The 27,295-nt window shown below is 43.1% G+C and overlaps 1 protein-coding gene across 1 annotated transcript in view; it reads left to right on the top strand.

Annotated features, from left to right (window-relative positions):
- The window catches only part of ADCY1 (adenylate cyclase 1), an 839,277-nt gene that overhangs the window by 511,712 nt on the left and 300,270 nt on the right, over window positions 1–27,295 (top strand). Inside the window, exon 6 of the mRNA XM_077269394.1 lies at window positions 21,688–21,846. Within this exon, the coding sequence (XP_077125509.1) occupies window positions 21,688–21,846 (159 nt within the window). The remainder of the gene's footprint in view (window positions 1–21,687; window positions 21,847–27,295) is intronic.

Below are 27,295 nucleotides of genomic sequence, written 5' to 3'. Positions count from 1 at the left end.
CTTGCTGGTAGCTCTGGGGTGCTGAGTTGCTCCCCCCACATCGTTAGTTGGTGTGGGGGTTCTCGCATTCTCTGCGTGGATATTTTTGTATAGGGTTTTTTACTGACCGCACAGATCCCTTGCTATTTTCTGCTATCTAGTGTTAGCGGGCCTCATTTGCTTAACCTGTTTCATCTCTGCGTTTGTCTTTTCCTCTTAACTCACCGTTATTATTTGTGGGGGGCTGTTCTATTTCTTTGGGGTTATTTCTCTGAGGCAAGTGAGGTCTTACTTTATCTCTAGGGGTAGTCAGTTTCTCAGGCCGTGAAGAGACGTCTAGGATTTCAGGAAACGTTCCACGGCTACCTTTAGTGTGTTTGGTTAGGATCAGCTTTGCGGTCAGTCCAGTTACCACATCCCCAGAGCTCGTCCTATTGTCTCTGACTTAGCTGGTTAGATTTGTGATCCTAAGCCACTGGGATCATAACACTAGAGATTGTATTAAAACACTGGAGAAAGAGTAATTATATCAGACAGATGTCATAAGCCGAAAGTAAATGGATATTTACACTGGACCCTTTGATTCCTAGGGGATTAAATAGCGAAATAGAACTTTTTAGATTCTATGATTAGCAGCTGACCAACATCGGACCTATATAAGGATTCTCACCATCAGATAGACCACCCTGATGAAGGAAACCGTGTTTCCGAAATGCGTTGGATGTTTTTTGGTTTTCTCTGCTATCTGTACCCAGCGCAGGTCACGTGGAGTCACGTGATCCACCGCATCACAAAGGTCCTGCTCCCATCACTCATCATCAGGACGCAGCTACCGACCAGAGTGAATGGATCCCCTGCTGACTTTTGACTGCTGGAGGTACTGTACGTAGCAGCATTGTGGGAGCCTGGGCCCCATAGCACACAGCACATTGCCGTGCAATGGGTTTTCCCACGTGCTGCTGAAGAATTCAACCGGAGTAGCTGCCACCGGCCGGGGCAGCTCTCCTTATGGTAATAGACATTCATCTGTAGCCGGACCATGGCTGAATGTGTCTCCAACACCTAGGAATCAGGACATTGTTTAAGTTTTATTGGAACACGCTATTTACCTTGTGTTGCTCAAAAAGCCTTTTCTTTCTAGTGTTTAACCCTTTGTTCTTTACAGCGCACTTCCTTACAGGAATTATTACAGCATCACTGCTTGCCCCCACTAACCAAATATTCTTTTTCCTATAGGGCCAGTTGCAATATTTGGATAACACAAAAAATATACATATATATTCATTTATGCTCTTGGGCTAGTTGCTCTTGGATGCACCCACTGATTGTGTTTTTTTACTTGCATTTTTTACTTGTATTTGTTGACTTCTAATATTAGTAATAATTTTCCTTATTTTCTCTCTGTATTTGTCTTTTCCTTTGTCCATCCAGTGTTTTTTTACAGCGCAAATCTACATTTACTATTATATGTTAATAGAAACTTGCACCTGAATTTATTTTAAAAATCCGTGTTCAAAATGGCGGTGTAATCAATTATAAAGGTTTAACCCAATCTACATGGACCTATCCTGACCTACAGCTCTTCAGTGTCTCTTGTCAGCTTGTACTGATCTCACACTGCTCAGTACAAGCTGCAGCCCTCAGTCAGGCTAATCAGGCGAAGGCAGAATACACTTTGACTCATGAGCCACTGTATTTTATTCAATAGTTGGACTCACGAAATTATCAACTTAAAATCTGTATTTTGTTCCATTCAGACATGGATTCTCAAAGACTCATCAAGTCTAAGAGATCTTTTTAATAGTATTGGAAAATGAGGTGCCAGAGCTGCTTTTAGAAGCAAAATGACACTAGATTGTTGAATTTGATGTGTTAGAAACAGGAGAAATCAGCAAACCTAATGATCTGAGCAGCAAGAGCCTAAATGGTGATCTGTAGACAGCCGGATCTCCAAAACAGGCATGCCTTGTGAACAGGGCCGGCATTAGAAGCAGGCAGACCAGACATCTGACTAGGGCAACTGCCCCCCAATGAGCTCCCTCCAGTGTTGTGCTGCTAATATCGTCAACACCACGTGGCCGATATGTGGCCTGTGAGTCAGTGTGGCTCGGCGCCAGCACAGCCTCCTGCATTCAACTGTATCAGCATCATTGATGGCAATACAGTTTAAAGCAATGATGGAGGAGAGAGGGTCAGATGATGTTACCTCCCCTATCATTCCCCTTTGCCTCTGATGCAGCCGGCACGCAATGTGCCGGACAGTGGAGCTGCTGAGAAGCTCTGCAGAGGAAGGCTGCATTATACTCTATGAGGGGCTGCATTGTACTCTGAGGAGGCTGCATTATACTCTGATGAGTGCTGCATTATACTCTGAGGGGGCTGCATTATACTTTTGTAGCACAATGGGGTGCATTATACTATATGGGGGCTGCATTATACTCTATCAAGGAGTATGGGTAGTGCATTATTCTATATGTACTATGTGGAACCTGAATAATACTGTCTTGAGGACTATGGGGAATGCATTATATTATATGAAGAACTATGGAGTGCATTATAATATGGGGAGTGTATTGTGCTACATAGAAGATTATGGGGGATGCATTATAAAATATGGTTGACTATGAGGAGTGTATATTATTATATGGAGGACTATGTGGAGTGTATTATACTATATGGAGGAGTTTGAGGAGTGTATTATACTATGTAGAAGACTATGGGGAGTGCATTATACTATTTGGAGGACTATGGGGAGTATTATACTATATGGATAACTTCGGGGATTGTATTATACTACAAGGAGGACTATAGGGAGTGCATTATACTATATGGAGGACTATAGGGAGTGTATTATGCTATGTGTAGAACTATGGGGAGTGTATTATACTATATGGAGGACTTTGGGGAGTGTATTATACTATATGGAGGAGTTTGGGGAGTGTATTATACTATATGGAGGACTTTGGGGAGTGTATTATACTGTATGGAGGACTATGGGGAGTGTATTATACTATATGGAGGATTATCGGGAGTGTATTATACTATATGGAAGACTATAGGGAGTGTATTATACTATATGGAGGACTTTGGGGAGTGTATTTTACTATATGAAGGACTAAAGGGAGTGTATTTTACTTTATGGATGACTATGGGGAATGTAGTATACTACATGGAGGACTATAGGGAGTGTTTTATACTATAGGGAGGACTATGGGGTGCATTATACTAAACAAACAAAATGCTGCCTATTCATCGAGTGATTGGATTTTTTCTACAGGAAGAAAAATCATTGTTCTCAGCACATAGCTGGTGAAAACTACAGATATGCTGCTGTTAACATGATACTGATGGTGGTATGTGGACAGATTGATCTACTAGTGATTGTTCTGTCATCATCATTCTTCCTCAGGCGGTGTACAGAGGCATATAAACAAATGTTGGACAACTTAAATATTGTTGATCATGCTTGTTTAGTGGCCTGAACTCCGTGTATGTAAATGCAACCAAAATGTTTCTGTGTGCTGGTTTAATATGTGAGCATTTGGGTCCCCAATTTAAACTTTTACCCAGGGCCACTTTGTCTAACTGGCAATGTTCGTGACGTATTTCTGGTGTGCAGTGCTTCCTCTATGTAAAAGTTACGGCTGACGCCCTGTTCTATAAAGAAGGCTTACTCTAAGGCTGCTTTCACACATCAGGTTTTTTGTTTCAGGCGAATTCCGGCTCTTCCGCCAAAAAACAGAATTGAAAACCGGAGAAACCGGATCCGGCTTTTCCCCCGTTGAATATTATTGGCGCCGGATGGCCCAGCGTTCCTTCCGGTGTGATGCTGGATCCGGCGGCGAGTCGATTCCGGCGTCTGGAAAAAACATCTACTGTAACGTTTTTTGTCTCTGGCTAAAAAGCCGGAAAGGCCGGATCCGGCCTTTCCGGCTTTTTGCAACAATGCATGTCTATGGACGCTGGAAAGCGCCGGATCCAGAAATAGTCGGATCCGGCGGCCCTATCCGGCTTTTTACACTGAGCATGCTCAAAAACCTATGGTCAGCCCCCTGGACTATATATAAAGCAGGGCCATGAGGCCTTCATCCATTTCCAGCCAAACAGCAGAAGAGCCAACACCCTGCCACACCCTGCCAAGACGGAAGGAGCCAGAAACCTGCCACAGAGCCTGCCAGAGAGCCTGCCACAGAGCCTGCCACAGAGCCTTCCACAGAGCCTGCCAGAGAGCTTGCCACAGAGCCTGTCAGAGAGCCTGCCACAGAGCCTGCCAGAGAGCCTGCCACAGAGCCTGCCAGAGAGCCTGCCAGAGAGCCTGCCAGAGAGCCTGCCACAGAGCCTGCCAGAGAGCCTGCCACAGAGCCTGCCACAGAGCCTGCCAGAAAGCCTGCCACAGAGCCTGCCACAGAGCCTGCCACAGAGCCTGCCAGAGAGCCTGAGGCCTGCAGTCATGTCTTCGGGGAGCCCTCCTCCTCCTCGTCGTCAACGCACAGAGGTAAATATGAACATAAGTTCTCTTGCTCCATCGTTGTTGAGTGTGTGTGAGTGTGTGTGAGTGTGTGTGAGTGTGTGAGAGAGTGTGAGAGAGTGTGAGAGAGAGTGAGAGAGTGTGAGAGAGTGTGAGAGTGTGAGAGAGTGTGAGAGAGTGTGAGAGTGTGAGAGAGTGTGAGAGAGTGTGAGAGAGTGTGTGAGTGTGTGAGTGTGTCTATAATGTATTTTTTTATCTTTCATCGTAGGAAGCTGATGAAGCTGACTCCTCAGTAGAAGAGGTGCTCCCCGAAGAAGAGGGAAGGGGTGGAGAAACAAACGGAGAGGGCTCACAATTGGTATGTATCTGTCATGTTTTGCATAAACACACCCTACACTACACACAAAACAAAAAACTAGATACTTACAACAAAACACATAGAAACTGATACTTTCAAACCTCACACAACACATACAAAACTTATTATTGATATCACATGGCACACAACACATAGAATGGCTACCAACAAGCACATAATTTTTTTTATTTTTCTTCTAGAGTTCGGAATCTGGTGCCCAAGCAAGAGGTCCTTCCACTGGCTCCCAGGGTCGTCGGCGTAAATCTCCTGGCGGCCGTAGTCGTGTAGGTTTTTTTTTTTTTTTTGTGGGAGGTTAGCAATGTTTCAAATTTGGTGTTAATTTTTTTTTTCCTCTTTTCAAACAGGTTTCACGGCGTGCTCCAGATTGGGATGGTGAGGAGGTCGGCCTTGATATTGACCTCCTCATCGATCTTGTCCGAGACAGGGAGCCACTGTGGAACATGGCTGACCGCCGCCATGCTGATCTCTCAGTGACCCGTCGACCCTAGGAGCAAATCTGCCGCGAACTACCGAGGTGGGAGGACCTTGATGTTCGGGCCCAGATTCAAGAACGTAAGTATCCTCAGTTCAGTTTTGGTGATGCATTCTAAAATGCTGTTTCTAACCAAGTTGTCTTTCTCCTTTTTTAACAGGTGAGCAGATTGTGAAAAGGTGGCGGTCTATCAGGGATCGCTTTAAGAAGGAGTTCAACAAAGAGATGCGGGCCCCGAATGGATCTGGAGGATGCAGGAGCACGTACAAATATGCAAGGGCCCTGTCATTCCTCAGGTCAATGATGGTCACCCGAAGGTAAATATTACCCACTACATGCACTAATGTTGTTTTCTAACCTCTTTTGCTGTTTCAGCCAGGGCCATGCAATTACAGTATATTAATAGTTTGTTTTTCTCTTTTTTTCCACAGTACCGTCGGGAGCACTCGGGAGCCTGCAGCACAGTTGAACCCTTCTGGGGCGATCCCTCAGGAGGCCGCCACCGAGGGACACTTTGAGAGTGAGGAACCCTCTGCACCTTCCCACTCTGCACCTTCCCACTCTGCACCTTCCCACTCTGCACCTTCCCACTCTACTGATCCCTCTTTCCCATCCACGAGCGCTGGAGCATCCTGGCCGGTTCCATTGCATGTAGCTGCTGGTGAGAACATAGCGTTTCCTGTACCCCACCCCTCTGCTGCAGCCACCTCTAGTACACCTGTAGCATCGGGGCGGTTTTGGCAGAGGGGTCAGGTACATAGTTATGCTCCCGAGTTCTTGCACCTGAACGCATCGTTCCAGAACTGTCTGAAAGTTTTGTCCAAGCAAATGGCTGCAGGTTTTAATTTCATAAATAAAAGTATGCTCGAGATGCATACACTTCTGGTAACGATGCGTTCAGAGGCAAGACAGTCACCGAACAACACTTTTTTTCAGTCGGTGCTTGCGCAAATGGAGACGCTATCTACTTCTCAGCAGATGCAAGTAATGGAATCCTGCCAGTCTACTCTAGTGCTCATTGCCTCTAGAGCAGACACTCTTGCCACCCATGCTGCAACTGCCCCCCCTTCCTCCACTGTCCATCACTACAGCCAGTACCATCCTTCTGACCCGTACCGCCAAACTGACCGTGCCACATCCCGCCCACCTCACCATCATCCACATCGTGCCCCATCCCAACAGCCACAACACTTACAGCGTTCCCGTGCCCCTTCCCACCAGCCACACTACCAGCCCCGTGCCCCTTCCCACCATCCACACTACCAGCCTCCTGCCCGTGCCCCTTCCCACCCATATGATGATCCCGATCCATACAACTTCCCATCTACTTCATCCTCGCCTCCTCTCCCTGCCCACTTACAACAGCCTCTATCACCCTCTTCCCAAACATCTTCTCCACACATCACTCCTTCTGCCTCTCAATCCTCACAAAACATTACCTACACCCCTCCATCCTACCAAATTCCTAACCCCAATTCCACTTTCTTGTCCACCCGCTCAATAGCTTTCTCCACTCCTTCACCCCTAACTATAGAACATTCCTCACCACCACCACATTCCTCTCTCCACACTCCCACTGTTGAAGTGTCCCTATCTGACAGTCCCTCCGACAGTATCTCCACCCCGACGTATGAAAACTAGTGTTGAGCGATACCGTCTGATACTTGAAAGTATCGATATCGGAAAGTATCGGCCGATAATGGCAAAGTATCGGATCTAATCCGATACCGATACCCGATACCAATACAAGTCAATGGGACTCAAGTATCGGACGGTATCCCTGATGGTTCCCAGGGTCTGAAGGAGAGGAAACTCTCCTTCAGGCCCTGGGATCCATATTAATGTGTAAAAGAAAGAATTAAAATAAAAAATATTGCTATACTCACCTCTCCGACGCAGCCTGGACCTCACCGAGGGAACCGGCAGCGTTCTTTGCTTAAAATTTGCGCGTTTACTTCCTTCCGTGACGTCACGGCTTGTGATTGGTCGCGTGCCGCCCATGTGGCCGCGACGTGACCAATCACAGCAAGCCGTGACGTAATTTTCAGGTCCTCAATGCCTAATTCTAGGCATTCAGGATTTTAAAATTACGATCCGGCTTGTGATTGGTCGCGTCGCGGTCACATGGGCAACGCGACCAATCACAAGCCGTGACATCACGGGAGGCAGGAAACGCGCGCATTTTAAAATTACGTCACGGCTTGTGATTGGTTGCGTGCCGCCCATGTGACCGCGACGCGACCAATCACAGCAAGCCGTGACGTAATTTCAGGTCCTGTATGCCTAATTCTGCACTAATGAAAACCTTTAAAGTTACCTGTATGTTTTTTGGTTGTTATGTTAATAAAACTTTTTGGTTGAAAACTCTCTTGTTTTTATTCATTAGGGACAAATAACACTTTTGTTAAACAAGGTTTATTGGTAACAGGTAAAGTACTTTGGGTACAACCCAAACAGATGCACATCTTGGTTAAAAATTAAAATCTAACAGGTACCCAACATTGCTAAAAGGTAAACCCAAACAGGTACACAACATGGGTAAAAGGTAAAAACCAAACTGGTACACAACATGGGTAAAGGTAAAAACAACAGGTACACAACATGGGTAAAGGTTACAGTTATTACATGGTACAAAGAAAGTGTTTAAACTCTGTCATCCTGCCAGTGTATTCTTCCTTGTAAAAGAGAAAAATGTTCCAGCTTCTTTGATAAAATGTAAAACTTTAATCCATCATATAAAATAGTAGAGGACACACTCCTGGGACAATGCCATATCACAAGTGAAGAAAGCTACGCGTTTCGACCATACGGTCTTTGTCACAGCTGATCTGCTCAGCAGTCCATCTGGTATAAGAAGGACTGACCTACCAATGGAAAGGTAAAGCAAAAAAAAAAAAAAAAAAAAAAAAAAAAAAGAGCTCACCTGACCAACAGTACTTTGAATCACAAACACATATAGATCATTGCCAGATATTCTAAAAAATATAAACAATATATATATATACATATACAATGGTAAGATACAATAAATGCCATATATACAAAAAAAACACAAAAAAAAAAGACAGAAAAATCACAAAGAAAGGGCTAAAAAACATGCAATATATAAATACATGAATCTATGCCTGCACTGCAATTTACCGTCTCTAATAGTGAAACATAAGTTCACTTTTTTTATTTAAACCATGCGGAAATCTAGTACCCAAATTAAACATCCAAAAGGCTTCCCGTGTGAGTAAAGACCTATGCATGTCTCCTCCCCGCGGAGGTTTTTTTATTTTTTCAATGCCCGTTACTCTTAAGAAATCAGTACTGCGTGAATGCATTGCGGTGCGATGTATCTGCCATACAAAAATTTGTGGATTACATTAATAATAACGATTTCAACATAAAATTTACGTTTGTGCATGCAGTTTCCAAAATTTCATTTCTTGATTTGGAATTGACAGGGATTCCTGATGAGTTGGTATCTACACGTACGTTTACAAAGCCAATGGCAGGGAATACGGTGCTCCATGCGAAAAGCAGCCATCCTAGGCATACAATCAAAGCCATCCCCGTGGGGGAATTTACCAGATTGAAGCGGAATTGCAACAACAATAGTAATTTTAATAATGATTTATTTCAAGCAGGGAATAAATTTAGAAAGCGGGGGTACCCTAACTGGATGCTCAATAGACCATTAAATGTTGCCAAACAGAAGAATCAGTCAGATCTTTTAGATGTGGAATCTAGCCATAAGAAAAATAAAAACAAAAATGACATCCATAAAAATGTGGCAACTAAGCCATATGTCTGTCTGCAATTTAGCCCGCAATTTAATGAGATTAAAACAATTATTAATCGGGCTATTCCAATTCTTTTTGAAGATCCCACTCTTGCTGTATTGTTAAATAATGGTTGCAACGTTGTAGCAAGAAGGGCACCTACGCTAGGTAACATATTATCCCCTAATTGCTTTATGTCCAAACAACCTAATAGCACCTGGCTTAGTTGTACGGGTTGCTATAAATGCAATATCACTAATTGTACTACCTGTAAGCATTTAGTAGTCACAAAATTGTTTGGTACCAGAGGTATGGAAAATAAATATAAAATTAAAACTTTTATTAATTGTAACACACGATTTGTAGTGTACAAAATAGATTGCATTTCCTGCGATAAATCATACATTGGTTGCACAATCAGAAAACTAAAAAACCGCATCTCTGAACATTTGTACGATATCAAATGTACAACTAACAGCAATCGTACCGTTTCCTCAGCAGCGAGACATTTCATTGAAATGCATTCACGCAGTACTGATTTCTTAAGAGTAACGGGCATTGAAAAAATAAAAAAACCTCCGCGGGGAGGAGACATGCATAGGTCTTTACTCACACGGGAAGCCTTTTGGATGTTTAATTTGGGTACTAGATTTCCGCATGGTTTAAATAAAAAAAGTGAACTTATGTTTCACTATTAGAGACGGTAAATTGCAGTGCAGGCATAGATTCATGTATTTATATATTGCATGTTTTTTAGCCCTTTCTTTGTGTTTTTTCTGTCTTTATTTTTTTGTGTTTTTTTTGTATATATGGGATTTATTGTATCTTACCATTGTATATGTATATATATATATTGTTTATATTTTTTAGAATATCTGGCAATGATCTATATGTGTTTGTGATTCAAAGTACTGTTGGTCAGGTGAGCTCCTTTTTTTTTTTTTTGCTTTACCTTTCCATTGGTAGGTCAGTCCTTCTTATACCAGATGGACTGCTGAGCAGATCAGCTGTGACAAAGACCGTATGGTCGAAACGCGTAGCTTTCTTCACTTGTGATATGGCATTGTCCCAGGAGTGTGTCCTCTACTATTTTATATGATGGATTAAAGTTTTACATTTTATCAAAGAAGCTGGAACATTTTTCTCTTTTACTTGGATTTGCATCACGTCGAGTCAGGACGAAGTTCCGTGCTTCTTGCATATATCGGTGAGCTTGCTTTTTTTCTTTCTTTGTACTTATTCTTCCTTGTGGTGAAATAAAATATTCTGCAAAGTGATCCCGTATTCTGGAAACTGTGGCAGAACTTCTGTATGTCTGGTTGCTATAATCCGTCAAGGTGGTTTCGGAAGAGTGGTCCTCAATGGAAAGCTGTTCCTTGGATATAACATAATTGTGTAGGACAACACACGCTTTCACCACCTCATCCACAGTGTCTGTCTTCAAGTTAATGGATGTCAGGAGAACTCTCCATTTGGCGGTTAGAATCCTAAACGCACACTCCACCATTCTCCTTGCACGTGTGAGTCTGTAGTTGAAAATTCTTTTAGTATTTGTTAAACCACGGCTGGAGTAGGGTTTCAAAAGATGCTCAGAAAGCTGAAAAGCTTCATCCCCAACACATACAAATGGCATTGGTGGCTCAGAGGTTTGAGACAGTGGTCTTGGGGGGGGAAATTGAAAGGTTTGTCCATATAAATGCCGCCCCATAGAAGACAGTTTGAAAACTTGCGAATCATTAGAACAGCCATACGCCCCAATGTCCACCGCTACAATTTTGTAATCCGCATCAGCAATGGCCATCAGCACTATGGAAAAGTACTTCTTGTAGTTGAAATACTGAGATCCAGAACCAGACGGTTTCACGATACGGATGTGTTTCCCGTTCACCGCACCCAAGCAATTGGGAAACTGGCACACTTCCAGGAATCTGTCAGCTACTTCCAACCATGTCTGCATTGTGGGATGTGGAATGTATTCTTCATGCAGAGAGTCCCACAGTGCACGGCAAGTGTGCCTCACTATTCCTGATATGGTTGAAATGCCCAGTCTGAACTGAAAATGTAGTGAAGACAGGGATTCACCAGTTGCTAGGAATCTGTGGACAAAAGCAAGGCTGAAATTACTGTGAATTCAAAATATCAACGACAGTGCCCTACAAGAGTTGATTCAAAAAGAATGCTTACCGAAGAGTGACCATCAGACGCTCAGCCGGGGTTATGGAGAATCGGCAATAGGTATCACTCCTTCTTATCAGATGTTCAACCCGCTCCACCAATATATCAAAGTTCTCCGCTTTCATCCGAACATAGCTGAAAAACTTGTCAGGGTCACCTCGAAGCTCCATATACAAAGTGGAAAAGACTCCCCGGGTCATTCTCTGTGCCGTGATGGGGTGGATCCACAAACGGCGTCGTCGCAGACGCATGACACGCTGTCTCTCTCGCTCTTTCTCGATAACAATTGCTTTCAATCGATTCGCCTCTGTGATGAAATCCACGTTGTTCTGCAGAATCTTTGCAATAGTGCCGTCCATCTTGCTCTTTATCTTGCTCCTCTCAAACCCGTCACAGATGTTAGGAACAGTGTATATATAGTTTTAAGCCGGCCAATCACCGTTTAGCCTTTCAGGGGGCGTTTTTAAAAGCCGGATCCGTAAAAAAACGGAAAGAAAACCGGACGAACCGGATGGCAACCGGAAGAGACGGATCCGGTTTTCCGCCGGATCCGGACACCGGATCCGGCAGAAAACCGGATCCGTCTCTTCTGGTTGCCATCCGGTTTCCTGAAAAAAATACGGATCCGGTGATGTGACGCGACGCCGGAACCGGCATCCGGCAAAAAAACTGATGTGTGAAAGCAGCCTAAACCTGTTAGGAATGCATGTAAATGGCCCTGGCCAAGAGAAGCTTTCTAGCCAATTTCCTGACCTGGTTATCAGCCATCAGCCAACTGTCCATCTGTGTAGGATCAGTATTCTGGTCGCTCTGTGGACACACTTGCGATACAAAGGGGACCCCTCACACACATTTACTATGCTTGGAGTTTGTGGCTTCTCTCATTATCTCACTTATTGATATTAAAGGTATTGAAAATGCCGGCACAGATCACAAACAGTTCTTATGTGTTAACCCTAGAACGCGTACCTGGGGCCTCGCAGGCCTGCTAGGTTACTTGTTTTCTATTATCTGTAAAACTACATTAGTTAGAATTTTGAAACTCAAGGTAATCCTCAGGTATATAGTTGTTAGTAATATCCAGTTGTTCATATATTTTTATGTTATAGGCATCTCGTATAGCAACGCCTTTTTTGTGACTACCCCAGATTCACGTACCTGGGGCCTTTGAGGCCTGCTTTGGTTTAAATGTACTCCTCAGTCTTTTTGTCTGTACTGTTGTTGGGGAAGAACTTATGACTCAGTCTTTATGACTATTGGTCGATGGCTGTTGCTGGGAAGAGTGTGGATTCTGCCTGACATGGTAACGTGATCCTGGAAGGGAGTTTCCCCTCACAAAGTAACGTGATTATGATGTCAGTACAGGTCCTTTAGTCCTAAATCCTAGTTGCTGGAGAGACTTTGGAGGAAGAATTCAGCTTTCTTTGGTCTGTAACAAAGAACCTTTCTGAGCTCCAAAACCAGAGGCTTCTACTGCACTTACAAGAAAGTGATCTGTTGAAGGTAAGAGTAGGGGGGCTGTACTTTACCCTAAGCACACAAACACTAACAAAGTCTTAGCACACACAGTGTATAGTGCACAAGCCTGATTGTAATCTTTATTTTTTACTTTTCATTTTAGTTTACTCACATCTAAGATTACAATGGCACAGTCTACATCAAGGGGATTGACTGTCCAAGAAATTGAGGCGATTATTTTCAATAGTGATGAAGACGGTGACATTTCTTTGTCGGATGAAGAGTATATTCCACCAGCTAATGTATCAACTTCATCGTCCAGCGATTCCTCAGATGATGAAGAAGTAATGGATCCAGCAGAATGTGCAAGTAGAACATCTAAAACAAATGTTTTTTGGAACAGTACTGCTGTGGCTCATGCACGCACCCCATCACATAACATTATTGGAGTTCCTCAAGGAGCTGTCGGAATTTCCCAATTCATGTCCAAAAAAGATGTTTTCAGTAAATTTGTTTCAGATGATATTGCAGATGAGGTAGTTTTGTGTACGAATGTGGAAGGTAAACGTATTGCTTCGGAAAAAAAAAAAACTTGGAAAAATTTAACTAAAGAGGAACTATATGCCTATATTGGCCTTACTCTCCTGGCAGGGTCGACTAAATCATATGATGTGCCAATCAGAGAGTTATTTCTGAACCCATTTGCAGATCCACATTACAAAGCCACTATGTCCGTAGATAGATTTGAGGCTATTCGGAGATGCATTCGTTTTGATGAAAAGAGAACTCGGCCTGTGAGGTTGGCAACCGATAAATTAGCGCCTATTAGCTATATATGGAATCTTTTTATCAAGAACTGTTACAAACTTTACAATTCTAGCGAATATGTGACAGTGGACGAACAACTTCTTGCCTTTAGGGGACGTTGCAAATTTATCCAATATATGCCCAGTAAGCCAGCTAAATACGGCATAAAAATTTTCTGGATGTGCGATTCAGCAACTTATTATGGGATGAATGGCATGATTTACTGTGGAAAAGAAGCTGACGCTCCAGTCCAGAAAGATCTATGTTCCAACATAGTGAAAACACTAGCTTTACCAATTTTCCATTCTGGAAAAAATATCACTATGGATAATTATTTTACTAATTTAGAACTGGCCAATTTTTTGCTTCAGAAACAACTAACACTTGTTGGTACAATGAGACCAAACCGCCGCGAAATTCCACCAATAATGAAGCACAATGCACAGCGACCAATCTACGAGAGTGTATTCGGTTTCTGCAATGAGGCAACAATGGTGTCCTATAAAGCCAAGAAAGAAAAATCTGTGATATTATTGAGCACAATGCATCACGATGAAAGTATTGACACCAATGACAGGAAACAAAAACCTGAAATTATACTTCATTATAATAAGACAAAAGGAGGTGTCGACAAGATGGACGAAATGATTACTGAATATTTGTGTAAAAGGCAGACTAAACGTTGGCCTGTTGCCCTTTTTTCCAATATCCTTGATGTGTCATCCCTCAACAGCTATATTGTTTATTGTCAAACTAATCCAGAATTCCATGCCAACAGGAAGGACAATAGACGTATATTTTTGACAGAACTTTGTTATGAACTTTTGATGCCTACTATGCTAGAGAGAAGCAGCACAAAATGCTTATCAAGGCAAATTACAGAGGCAATGATCCGATGTGGAATACGCTTTCAGGAACAGCCAGAGCAAAGAGAAAAAAAAAGAAAGCGCTGCTATATTTGTCCAGCAAAGAAAGAAAGAAAATCGGAGCGTTTCTGTTCTACTTGCGGACAAAATGTATGCAGGGAACATTCTGAAGAAAAAATAATATGCAAGAATTGTCGGGGGAATATGTAAAGTGGAAAATAAATATTCCTGCACCAAGTTTGCTACAGACTTTATGTAAAAACTTTTTATAAGAAAAAATGTATCCATCATTAAAAATTGTACTGAGTGAATATATTGGGCATGCCCGTTTAGTTACATTTTTGTTGTTTTATGTACATAATTTTTTTTTGGAATTATACACATCTTAGGCTATGTTCCAAGTAGCGCTGGGGTTCACCAGAATGGGATCCATAATGGATCTGACCTCCTGGTAACTCCAGCTAAGGCTGATGGAATGCCGGGATTCCACCAGCCTTAGCTGAGGTCACCAGGAGGTCAGATCCATTACGGATCCCCTCCTGGTGGACCCCAGCGCTAGTAGGAATGCATCCTTACTTTGCGAATTTAAAATAAACTTTGAAAAGTATTTTTATTTGAGTTATTCCATGTTATTTGCACACAGGCCTAAAAGGCCCCAGGTACGTGAATATGGGGTAGTCACAAAAAAAGCGTTGCTATACGAAATGCCTATAACATAAAAATATACGAACAACTGGAAATTACTAACAACTATATAGCTGAGGAATACCTAGAGTTTCAAAATTGTAACTAAAGTAGTTTTACAGAAAATAATAAAAAAGTAACCTGACAGGCCTGCGAGGCCCTAGGTACGCGTTCTACCAGCCTTAGCCGGGGTCACCAGGAGGTCAGATCCATTACGAAATCCCGTCCAGGCGGACCCCAGAGCTAGTGGGAATGCATGCTTACTTTCAAATAACTTTGAAAAAAAAATTTTTTTGAGTTATTCCATGTTATTTGAAAACAGGCCTCAAAGGCCCCAGGTACGTAATAGTGTAGATTTCTATGGTCACGCATTCTAGGGTTAATGACATGTCATGCCCTTACGTGATTAGTTTGGGATGTTTATCCTGTTTAAACAGTTAAAAAATTTGCTTGTTATTTATTGTTTGAATACAAAATGAAATGGATAATATGGAAATATATCCTTGTAAATAAAGTATACATTTGGTTTGCAGTTGCCTCCTTTTACATGCATTTCTGTTACTGTTTGAACATGGGAGACAGTTTTAAAGTAGAAAGTTGAGGAGGTCTCTTTAATCCTAATTTTTAGTTTTCTGACAGATCTAAATACATATGGTTCACACATAGAGCCATACATTTGGGTCTGTCTGTGCATCTGCCATTGACTTCGGTTTCAACAACATTTCTTTCTGTCAGGATTGTGATTTGTGAAAGGACAGGAAACCTGGCTACCGAATATTGTCAAAAACAGTTTTATATGTTAGTGACTGTCACATGTTCAGTAAGGGAAGACAAAGTGTAGGAGCCTGAATAGCAAAGTAATATAAAGTGGCTCCAAACTGCATATATGTTTAAATAGATCTCTTCAACCTGATGAGGAAGGTATACTTACTTTGAAAATTCATGATGGAATAGCTCTGTAATCCAGAAATTAGGATGAGCATTACTGTATGAATCCAAATGAAGCTAGACTCATGCTTATTTTAGTGCCAGGTAGGAAAAGCCATTCCGTGCACCAGCCTCATCAGAGATCCATTTAATAGTGTATATAGTTTATATTGTGAAATCTTATGATTTATCTGTTTTTACTTTTCCGTTTTTTCCTCCCCTTCTTACCAGAGAAATAACTCTTTTACTTTTTAGTCCGCATAGATACATGAGGGCTTGTTTTTTGAAGGACAAGTTGTACTTTTGAAAGAAACCATTCATTTTTGCACATAGTGTACTGGAAATCGGGGAAAAAATTCCAAATGCGGTGAAATTGTGAAAAAAAAAAAATTCTGACACTGTTTTTTTAGAAATTATTATTACAGTGTTCATTTTGATGCTAAAAATGACTTTGTAATATGATTCTTCTCATTAATTCAATTACAGTACTGTCAAGCAAATCCCGTTTTTTTATTATTTTAGTGTTGAAAAAAATCAAAAGTTTGGATAAAAACTTGTTTTTGGGTTGTGTCGACAATTATTATTATTAAAGCCATTTTGGGATACATATGACTTTTTGATTGCTTATTACAGCCTTTCTTGTGGAATTGTAACAACCAGAAAACCTAATTTTGGCATTCTTGTATTTTTTTAGTTTACAAATGGGTTAGTTATTTTTATATTTTGATAGATCAGACTTTTCTGAATGTGGCAATACCAAATTTATTTTTTAATATCTTTATTTTTAATGGTGGTAAAGGGGTGGTTTGAACTTTTTTTTTTTTATGTTTTTTGCAACATTATTTTTTACTTTTCACTGTTATTGTTGGCCCCTTAGGAGACTTGAAGATCCGGTTGCTTGTGCTATATACAGCAATGCCATAGCACACAGTCCGACCACAGGCATGGTTTCGAAGGAGCTCTGTAAAGACAGACACAGAAGTTGACCCGTGGCTGTCATAAGAACCCATCGGCGACCCGCAATCATGTCACGGTCATGCCGATGGACAGAGAAAATGATGTGCACACATGATGGCGCATGTTAAATGCCGCTGTCAGAAATTGAGTGCAATATTTAACATGTTAACAGCAATTGTTAGCAGCAGATCTTGGCTGTAAAACTCAGCCATCACCTGTCGGGTATCCATACACCTGTTTGTGACTTGTGCCATACATGTGCGGCAGATGTCATTTAGGGGTTAAACTGAACCAATATGATATAACCTACGAAAGTGAAATATGTGTGTTCTGTGCCCTTTATTTTCATATACAGTACAGACCAAAAGTTTGGACACACCTTCTCATTTAAAATTTTTTCTGTATTTTCATGACTATGAAAAATCTACATTCACACTGACGGCATCAAAACTATGAATTAACATATGTGGAATTATATACTTAACAAAAAAGTGTGAAACAACTGAAATTGTGTCTTATATTCTAGGTTCTTCAAAGTAGCCACCTTTTGCTTTGATGACTGCTTTGCACACTCTTGGCATTCTCTTAATGAGTTTCAAGAGGTAGACACCAGAAATGGTTTTCACTTCACATGTGTGCCCTGTCAGGTTTAATAAGTGGGATTTCTTGCCTTATAAATGGGGTTGGCACCATCAGTTGTGTTGTGCAGAACTCTGGTGGATACACAGCTGATAGTCCTACTGAATAGACTGTTAGAATTTGTATTATGGCAAGAAAAAAGCAGCTAAGTAAAGAAAAGCGAGTGGCCATCATTACTTTAAGAAATGAAGGTCAGTCAGTCTTAAAAATTTGGAAAACTTTGACAGTGTCCCCAAGTGCAGTGGCAAAAACCATCAAGCGCTACAAAGAAACTGGCTCACATGAGGACCGCCCCAGGAAAGGAAGACCAAGAGTCACCTCTGCTTCTGAGGATAAGTTTATCCGAGTCACTAGCCTCAGAAATCGTAGGTTAACAGCAGCTAAGATTAGAGACCAGGTCAATGCCACACAGAGTTCTAGCAGCAGACACATCTCTACAAAAACTGTTAAGATGAGACTTGTACAGCAGGCCTTCATGGTAAAATAGCTGCTAGGAAACTACTGCTAATAACAGGCAACAAGCAGAAGAGACTTGTTTGGGCTAAAGAACACAATGAATGGACATTAGACCAGTGGAAATCTGTGCTTTGGTCTGATGAGTCAAAATTTGAGATCTTTGGTACCAACCACCATGTCTTTGTGCGACGCAGAAAAGGTGAACAGATGGACTCTACATGCCTGGTTCCCACCGTGAAGCACGGAGGAGGAGGTGTGATGGTGTGGGGGTGCTTTGCTGGTGACACTGTTGGGGATTTATTCAAAATTGAAGGCACAGTGAACCAGCATGACTATCACAGCATCTTGCAGCGGCATGCTATTCCATCCGGTTTGCATTTAGTTGGACCATCATTTATTTTTCGACAGGACAATGACACCAAACACACCTCCAGGCTGTGTAAGGGCTATTTGACCAAGGAGAGTGATGGGGTGCTACGGCAAATGACCTGGCCTCCACAGTCACCAGACCTGAACCCGATCGAGATGGTTTGGGGTGAGCTGGACCACAGAGTGAAGGCAAAAGGGCCAACAAGTGCTAAGCATCTCTGGGAACTCTTTCAAGATTGTTTGAAGACCATTGCCGGTAACTACCTCTTGAAGCTCATCAAGAGAATGCCAAGAGTGTGCAAAGCAGTCATCAAAGCAAAAGGTGGCTACTTTGAAGAACCTAGAATATAAGACATAATTTCAGTTGTTTCACACTTTTTTGTTAATTATATAATTCCACATGTGTTAATTCATAGTTTTGATGCCTTCAGTGTGAATTTACAATTTTCATAGTCATGAAAATAAAGAAAAATCTTTAAATGAGAAGGTGTGTCTAAACTTTTGATCTGTACTGTACTTGTATATAGTGGAACTACCCTAACTGCCGGGGAAAGGTTTCAAGACTACTTGTATCTGCAGATGCCTGAAAATGTGGATAGTATATAAAGTATATACAGTGCCTACAAGTAGTATTCAACCCCCTGCAGATTTAGCAGGTTTAATAAGATGCAAATAAGTTAGAGCCTTCAAACTTCAAACAAGAGCAGGATTTATTAACAGATGCATAAATCTTACAAACCAAAAAGTTTTGTTGCTCAGTTAAATTTTTATAAATTTTAAACATAAAAGTGTGGGTCAATTATTATTCAACCCCTAGGTTTAATATTTTGTGGAATAACCTTTGTTTGCAATTACAGCTAATAATCGTCTTTTATAAGACCTGATCAGGCCGGCACAGGTCTCTGGAGTTATCTTGGCCCACTCCTCCATGCAGATCTTCTCCAAGTTATCTAGGTTCTTTGGGTGTCTCATGTGGACTTTAATTTTGAGCTCCTTCCACAAGTTTTCAATTGGGTTAAGGTCAGGAGACTGACTAGGCCACTGCAACACCTTGATTTTTTGCCTCTTGAACCAGGCCTTGGTTTTCTTGGCTGTGTGCTTTGGGTCGTTGTCTTGTTGGAAGATGAAATGACGACCCATCTTAAGATCCTTGATGGAGGAGCGGAGGTTCTTGGCCAAAATCTCCAGGTAGGCCGTGCTATCCATCTTCCCATGGATGCGGACCAGATGGCCAGGCCCCTTGGCTGAGAAACAGCCCCACAGCATGATGCTGCCACCACCATGCTTGACTGTAGGGATGGTATTCTTGGGGTCGTATGGAGTGCCATCCAGTCTCCAAACGTCACGTGTGTGGTTGGCACCAAAGATCTCGATCTTGGTCTCATCAGACCAGAGAACCTTGAACCAGTCAGTCTCAGAGTCCTCCAAGTGATCATGAGCAAACTGTAGACGAGCCTTGACATGACGCTTTGAAAGTAAAGGTACCTTACGGGCTTGTCTGGAACGGAGACCATTGCGGTGGAGTACGTTACTTATGGTATTGACTGAAACCAATGTCTCCACTGCCATGAGATCTTCCCGGAGCTCCTTCCTTGTTGTCCTTGGGTTAGCCTTGACTCTTCGGACAAGCCTGGCCTCGGCAAGGGAGGAAACTTTCAAAGGCTGTCCAGGCCGTGGAAGGCTAACAGTAGTTCCATAAGCCTTCCACTTCCGGATGATGCTCCCAACAGTGGAGACAGGTAGGCCCAACTCCTTGGAAAGGGTTTTGTACCCCTTGCCAGCCTTGTGACCCTCCACGATCTTGTCTCTGATGGCCTTGGAATGCTCCTTTGTCTTTCCCATGTTGACCATGTTTGAGTGCTGTTCCCAAGTTTGGGGAGGGTCTTAAATAGTCAGAAAAGGCTGGAAAAAGAGATAATTAATCCAAACATGTGAAGCTCATTGTTCTTTGTGCCTGAACTACTTCTTAATACTTTAGGGGAACCAAACAGAATTCTGGTGGGTTGAGGGGTTGAATAATAAATGACCCTCTGAAAAAACTTTTCCCAATTTAAAAAAAAAAAATAAACAAAGAAATAACATTCTTTTTTGCTGCAGTGCATTTCACACTTCCAGGCTGATCTACAGTCCAAATGTCACAATGCCAAGTTAATTCCAAATGTGTAAACCTGCTAAATCTGCAGGGGGTTGAATACTACTTGTAGGCACTGTATCTATTAAAAAAGAAGCATTTTATGATTCCACATCCAAAGTGCCAGCACCACTACAATTTTGGAACATTTTTGTGCAAAATAAGGTTTACTGTTACCAAATTAATCATATGTCAGAGACAGCTGCTCAGAACAGAGTGAAACTGTAATTGTGTGTGGTTTACTGTACTTGTGATATGGAGGATTCAAGGGGTAAATAATTAAATATGTTTCACATTACTGCCTAATATTACACATTGACAATACATTAATAAAAGTCACCATGGCTAAGACAAACTTAGGCTGCTTTCACACATCAGTTTTTTTGCCTTCAGGCACAATCCGGCAAATTTTGAAAAAAAAAACGGATCCGGCAAAAGTTGCCACCGGATCCATTTTGTTCTCATAGACTTGTATTAGCGATGGATGGCCTCATGTTTCATCCGTTTTTCGCCAGATCAGTCGAAAATTGGTTTTCCGGTGGCCGGAGAAAATAGACATATAAACGGTCTTTGTGTCCGTTGAAAAAAAACAGACAGCGACGGATCCGGCACCCTCTGGCGTTTTCCATTCTGGGGTCCTGTGCTGAGATTTTATGAATGTGTCCCTGCTGTGTGCTGTGCAATGGCTGTGTCTGACTGTAGACTTTACAGCATGGGATCACATCTGATTTTTTGTGAGATAGAGCATTTTTCTGCCTGTTTTTAAACAATGTTTTACCTCAAAGAAAGAATTATTTGCGATCCCGGGCACAAATGTATGTATTCTCCCTTGTGTCCTCTCCTGCCCAGGAGCTGTGATATAATCAGACCATGTCCCTGTACGGTCAGAAACAGCCATTACACAGTACACTGCAGAGACACATTATTTCATTATTTCAGCACAGGAACATTTTATTTAAATACATCCAGTCGTGGAAATTATTATTATTCCAAGATATATTGATTAAAAGAACTTTATTTGTGAACAAACACCTTTAAATATGTATACATTAATAAATAAAAAACTAAATGATGCATCAAATATGTGCTCTTAACAAATTCATTGTTTGCCATGTGGAGTGTAACTTAATTTAAATTTCTCTGTTTCTTGCAGATCTGTAGCAGAAGCGACTGAAGTGGATCTCAATATGAGAGTAGGGCTGCATACAGGTCGTGTACTATGTGGCGTTCTGGGGCTTCGTAAATGGCAATATGACGTCTGGTCTAATGATGTAACACTGGCCAATGTAATGGAAGCGGGTGGATTACCTGGGTATTTTATATATATATATATATATCTATCTATATATTTGTTTTTACTTTTGCATAATTGAAATTATTTCTTGAAGTTAAAGATTTATGCTAGATAATTAAAAAGCAAATAAAAAAATGTGCTCCCTTCATTCCAGTGCTGCACCCCTGATTCTTTCCTCGTCCTTTTACCAAAACTGCATCAATCAGAGCATATACAGTGGGTATGGAAAGTATTCAGACCCCTTTAAGTTTTTCATTCTTTGTTTCATTGCAGCCATTTGGAAAATTCAAAAAAGCTGATTTTTTTCACATTAATGTACACTCTGCACCCCATTTTGACTGAAAAAACAGAAATGTAGACATTTTTGCAAATTTAATAAAAAAGAAAAACTGAAATATCTTATGGTCATAAGTATTCAGGACCCTTTGCTCAGACACTCATATTTATGTCACTTGCTGTCCATTTCCTTGTGATCCTCCTTGAGATGGTTCTATTCCTTCATTTGAGTCCAGCTGTGCTTATGCGGCGCCCCCCACACCGCCGCAGGGCCGAGGGGTACCCGGAGCCGGGCCTCTAGGTCTCAGTCCTGGGGTTGTCACGGTGGCTAGACCCGGTCCGTGGCCCTGTCCGTCAGTGGGGGACGTCCGGTGAAATAAGTGGTGCTAATGGTGGTGTAGCGGTGCAGTTGTGGGGTGCAGGTCGCGGTAAATAACGAGGACACCAGGTTGCAGTCTTTTTACCTCTTTACTGGAGATCCCTGAGTCCTCAGTCCAGAATACGGTTCACCAGGCTGTGCAAGTCCGGCCGGTCCAATGGCACCTCCAGAGTTCTCTTCACAGGTGGAAATCTGTGCCTTCCTTCTTAGCGCTTTGTGTTGTAGTCCTTCCCTGCTGTGCTTACGGAAAGTACCCCACAACTGTTGTGTCTGTTTCTTAAGTTCCCTCACAACTCGATTAACTGGTCTTCTGCTAATCTTCCGTCCCTTCCTGATGTTACAGTAAGAACGGCACCCGTTTGTCAGGTAGGCCTGGAGTTCTTCCGGGACCCTAGAGACGCCCCTCTCCCGCAATTGCCCCCCAAGACTTCATAGGTGATATGTGGTAGACAGCCCGCCTGAGACTGACTGTCCTGCCGCTGTTTGGAGTATGGCTTAAAGCTGTATATTATTCCACTCCCTCGGCGTTCCGGCCACCGGTAATGCGCCTCAGCAAGGTGCTGCCTCTTTCAACAAAACCCCTGCTGGTATTCTCCTTCTGCTTGATCTCGTTTCTCACTCAGCACAATCTGTCTCGCTTCTAGTCCTTTCTTGGGCACTGCCGCTATGCTGAGCAGGCACGGTCCCGTTACGTTCTTTCAATGCCAAGCCTCTGCCAGGATCCCACCCCTGGCAGAGACCCTACCGTCTCTCCCTTCACAACACCCTCTGCCACCAGGTGTTGCTCCGTTCAATCCCGTCAGCATTCTAACTAACTTCCTGCCTGACCCCCAGTTTACCCACTATGGTGGGGAGTGGCCTAATGAATAGCACCCTTAGCTCCCCCCGGAGGCCCTGCTGTGAAACATATTGGTGTCTGTGATACCTGATTGGAAGAACTCCTTCAGTGCCATCGAACGTACCATGGCTCCCCTTAGTGGCGGAGCCACAGTACTGCAACGACCAGGACTCTGGGGCGCTGCACTCCCCCCTGGTTAAACACAGTACTCCGGGACTGGGAAGAAAAACAACAATACAGATTAGCAAAAAGACATACAATTTTGTTGAGTGCAAAACAATAAGCATACTTGAACAGGCTTCCCTTTATGGGAGGTGAGAACACTTTTAACGTTACAAACATAGTCAACTTTATAAATTACAGGCTATACATAACCCCTGTTACCCAACCGGGTATTCTACTTAGTGCAAATACTGGAACAATAAATTAACATTGCCTTTAAGAAACTTACACTCTTAGTCTATCAAAGGCCTTCCTATAATCACATTACAGGGCAAGGTAACTTCACATTCTCCTACTTTGAACCTGCAGGACCGCCTGTCCCTATGGCACCAGACCTACTGCCTCTCCTTTCTTTTACAGGACCGCCCCGTTCAGCCGGGGCCTACTGCCTTTCGCTACTATACATAGTATAGACATAACATTCCTTTCGTTTTAGAGAACTCTGAGCCAGCTCTACTCGGCTCCTTTAAGGACTCTGTTATGACCCCAGTGGACAGGGTCTCAGAGGTACGTGTAAGTCTGCGAGATACAAAAATCCAGCTCATAGGGCTGTGGTAACTGGGTTGACCAAATATCTACTCCTAATGCCAACACTAGAAGTAGCCGGGGATCATGCCTACGGTGATCGCTAGATGACTCGCTCCAGCCGGAGAATCTAACTACCCCTAGGAGAAGAAAACAAAGACCTCTCTTGCCTCCAGAGAAAGGGACCCCAAAGCAAGATACAAGCCCCCCACAAATAATAACGGTGAGGTAAGAGGAAATGACAAACACAGAAATGAACCAGGTTCAGCAAAGAGAGGCCAGCTTACTAATAGCAGAATAAAGCAAGATAACTTATTTGGTCAACAAAAACCCTATAAAAATCCACGCTGGGAATTCAAGAACCCCCGAACCGTCTAACGGTCCGGGGGGAGAACACCAGGCCCCCTAGAGCTTCCAGCAAAGGTCAGGATACAGATAGGAACAAGCTGGACAAAAATACAAAACAAAACAAAAGCAAAAAGCAAGGAAGAGACTTAGCTTTAACAAGCAGGAACCAGGATCAGTACACAAGAGCACAACAGATTAGCTCTGATTTCAACGATGCCAGGCATTGAACTGAAGGTCCAGAGAGCTTATATAGCAACGCCCCTGAACTAACGGCCCAGGTGAGCATATAGGAGAAGACAGAAGCTCCAGAGTCAAATCACTAATGACCACTAGAGGGAGCAAAACGCAAATTCACAACAGTACCCCCCCCCTTAGTGAGGGGTCACCGAACCCTCACCACGACCACCAGGGCGATCAGGATGAGCGGCGTGAAAGGCACGAACTAAATCGGCCGCATGAACATCAGAGGCGACCACCCAGGAATAATCTTCCTGACCATAGCCCTTCCACTTGACCAGGTACTGAAGCCTCCGCCTGGAGAGACGAGAATCCAAGATCTTCTCCACCACGTACTCCAACTCGCCCTCAACCAACACCGGAGCAGGAGGCTCAGCAGAAGGAACTACAGGCACAACGTACCGCCGCAACAAGGACCTATGAAACACGTTGTGGATAGCAAACGACACAGGAAGATCCAGACGAAAGGATACAGGATTAAGGATTTCCAATATCTTGTAAGGACCAATAAAACGAGGTTTAAATTTGGGAGAGGAAACCTTCATAGGAACAAAGCGGGAAGAAAGCCACACCAAATCCCCAACACGTAGTCGGGGACCCACACCGCGGCGGCGGTTGGCAAAGCGCTGAGCCCTCTCCTGTGACAACTTCAAGTTGTCCACCACAAGATTCCAGATCCGCTGCAACCTATCCACCACAGAATCCACCCCAGGACAGTCAGAAGGTTCCACATGACCCGAAGAAAAACGAGGGTGGAAACCAGAGTTGCAGAAAAACGGCGAAACCAAAGTGGCGGAACTAGCCCGATTATTAAGGGCAAACTCAGCCAACGGCAAGAAGGTCACCCAATCGTCCTGATCAGCAGAGACAAAACACCTCAAATAAGCCTCCAAAGTCTGATTAGTTCGCTCCGTCTGTCCATTAGTCTGAGGATGGAAAGCAGACGAAAACGACAAATCAATGCCCATCCTACTACAAAAGGATCGCCAGAATCTGGAAACGAACTGGGATCCTCTGTCTGACACAATATTCTCAGGGATGCCGTGCAAACGAACCACGTTCTGGAAAAACACAGGAACCAGATCGGAAGAGGAAGGCAGCTTAGGCAAAGGAACCAAATGGACCATCTTGGAGAAGCGATCACATATCACCCAGATAACAGACATGCCTTGAGACACCGGAAGATCAGAAATGAAATCCATGGAGATATGTGTCCAAGGTCTCTTAGGGACAGGCAAGGGCAAGAGCAACCCGCTGGCACGAGAACAGCAAGGCTTAGCTCGAGCACAAGTCCCACAGGACTGTACAAATGACCGCACATCCCTTGACAAGGAAGGCCACCAAAAGGATCTGGCCACCAGATCTCTGGTGCCAAAAATTCCTGGGTGACCTGCCAACACCGAGGAATGAACCTCGGAAATGACTCTGCTGGTCCACTTATCAGGCACAAACAGTCGGTCAGGTGGACAAGAATCAGGCCTATCAGCCTGAAATCTCTGCAACACACGTCGCAGATCTGGAGAAATAGCTGACAAGATAACTCCATCCTTAAGAATACCAACAGGTTCAGCGACTCCAGGAGCATCAGGCACAAAGCTCCTGGAAAGAGCATCGGCCTTCACATTCTTTGAACCTGGTAAATACGAGACAACGAAGTCAAAACGGGAGAAAAACAATGACCAGCGGGCCTGTCTAGGATTCAGGCGTTTAGCAGACTCGAGATACATCAGATTTTTGTGATCAGTCAAGACCACCACACGATGCTTAGCACCCTCGAGCCAATGACGCCACTCCTCAAATGCCCATTTCATGGCCAACAACTCCCGATTGCCCACATCATAATTTCGCTCAGCAGGCGAAAACTTCCTAGAGAAAAAGGCGCAAGGTCTCATAACAGAACAACCAGGGCCTCTCTGCGACAAAACGGCCCCTGCTCCAATCTCTGAAGCATCCACCTCAACCTGAAAGGGAAGCGAGACATCAGGCTGGCACAAAACAGGCACCGAGGTAAACCGACGTTTCAACTCCTGGAAAGCCTCCACGGCAGCAGGAGCCCAATTAGCCACATCGGAGCCCTTCTTGGTCATATCCGTCAAAGGTTTCACAATGCTAGAAAAATTAGCGATAAAACGACGGTAGAAGTTAGCGAAACCTAAGAACTTCTGAAGACTCTTAACTGACGAGGGCTGAGTCCAATCAAGAATAGCTTGGACCTTGACTGGGTCCATCTCCACAGCAGAAGGGGAAAAAATGAACCCCAAAAAGGGAACCTTCTGTACCCCAAAAAGACACTTTGATCCCTTGACAAACAAAGAATTTTCACGCAAAATTTTAAAGACCATCCTGACCTGCTCCACATGCGAGTCCCAATTATCAGAAAAAACCAGAATATCATCCAGATAAATGATCAAAAATTTATCCAGATAGTTCCGAAAAATGTCATGCATAAAGGACTGAAAAACTGAAGGGGCATTAGAGAGCCCAAAAGGCATCACCAAGTACTCAACATGACCTTCGGGCGTATTGAATGCGGTTTTCCATTCATCCCCTTGCTTAATGCGCACAAGGTTGTACGCACCACGAAGGTCTATCTTGGTGAACCACTTGGCACCTTTAATCCGGGCAAACAAGTCAGACAACAG

The sequence above is a fragment of the Ranitomeya variabilis genome, chromosome 6, assembly GCF_051348905.1.
Source record: "Ranitomeya variabilis isolate aRanVar5 chromosome 6, aRanVar5.hap1, whole genome shotgun sequence".
In the NCBI taxonomy this organism is placed as follows: Eukaryota; Metazoa; Chordata; class Amphibia; order Anura; family Dendrobatidae; genus Ranitomeya; species Ranitomeya variabilis.
This window is presented reverse-complemented; position numbering and strand designations above follow the sequence as displayed.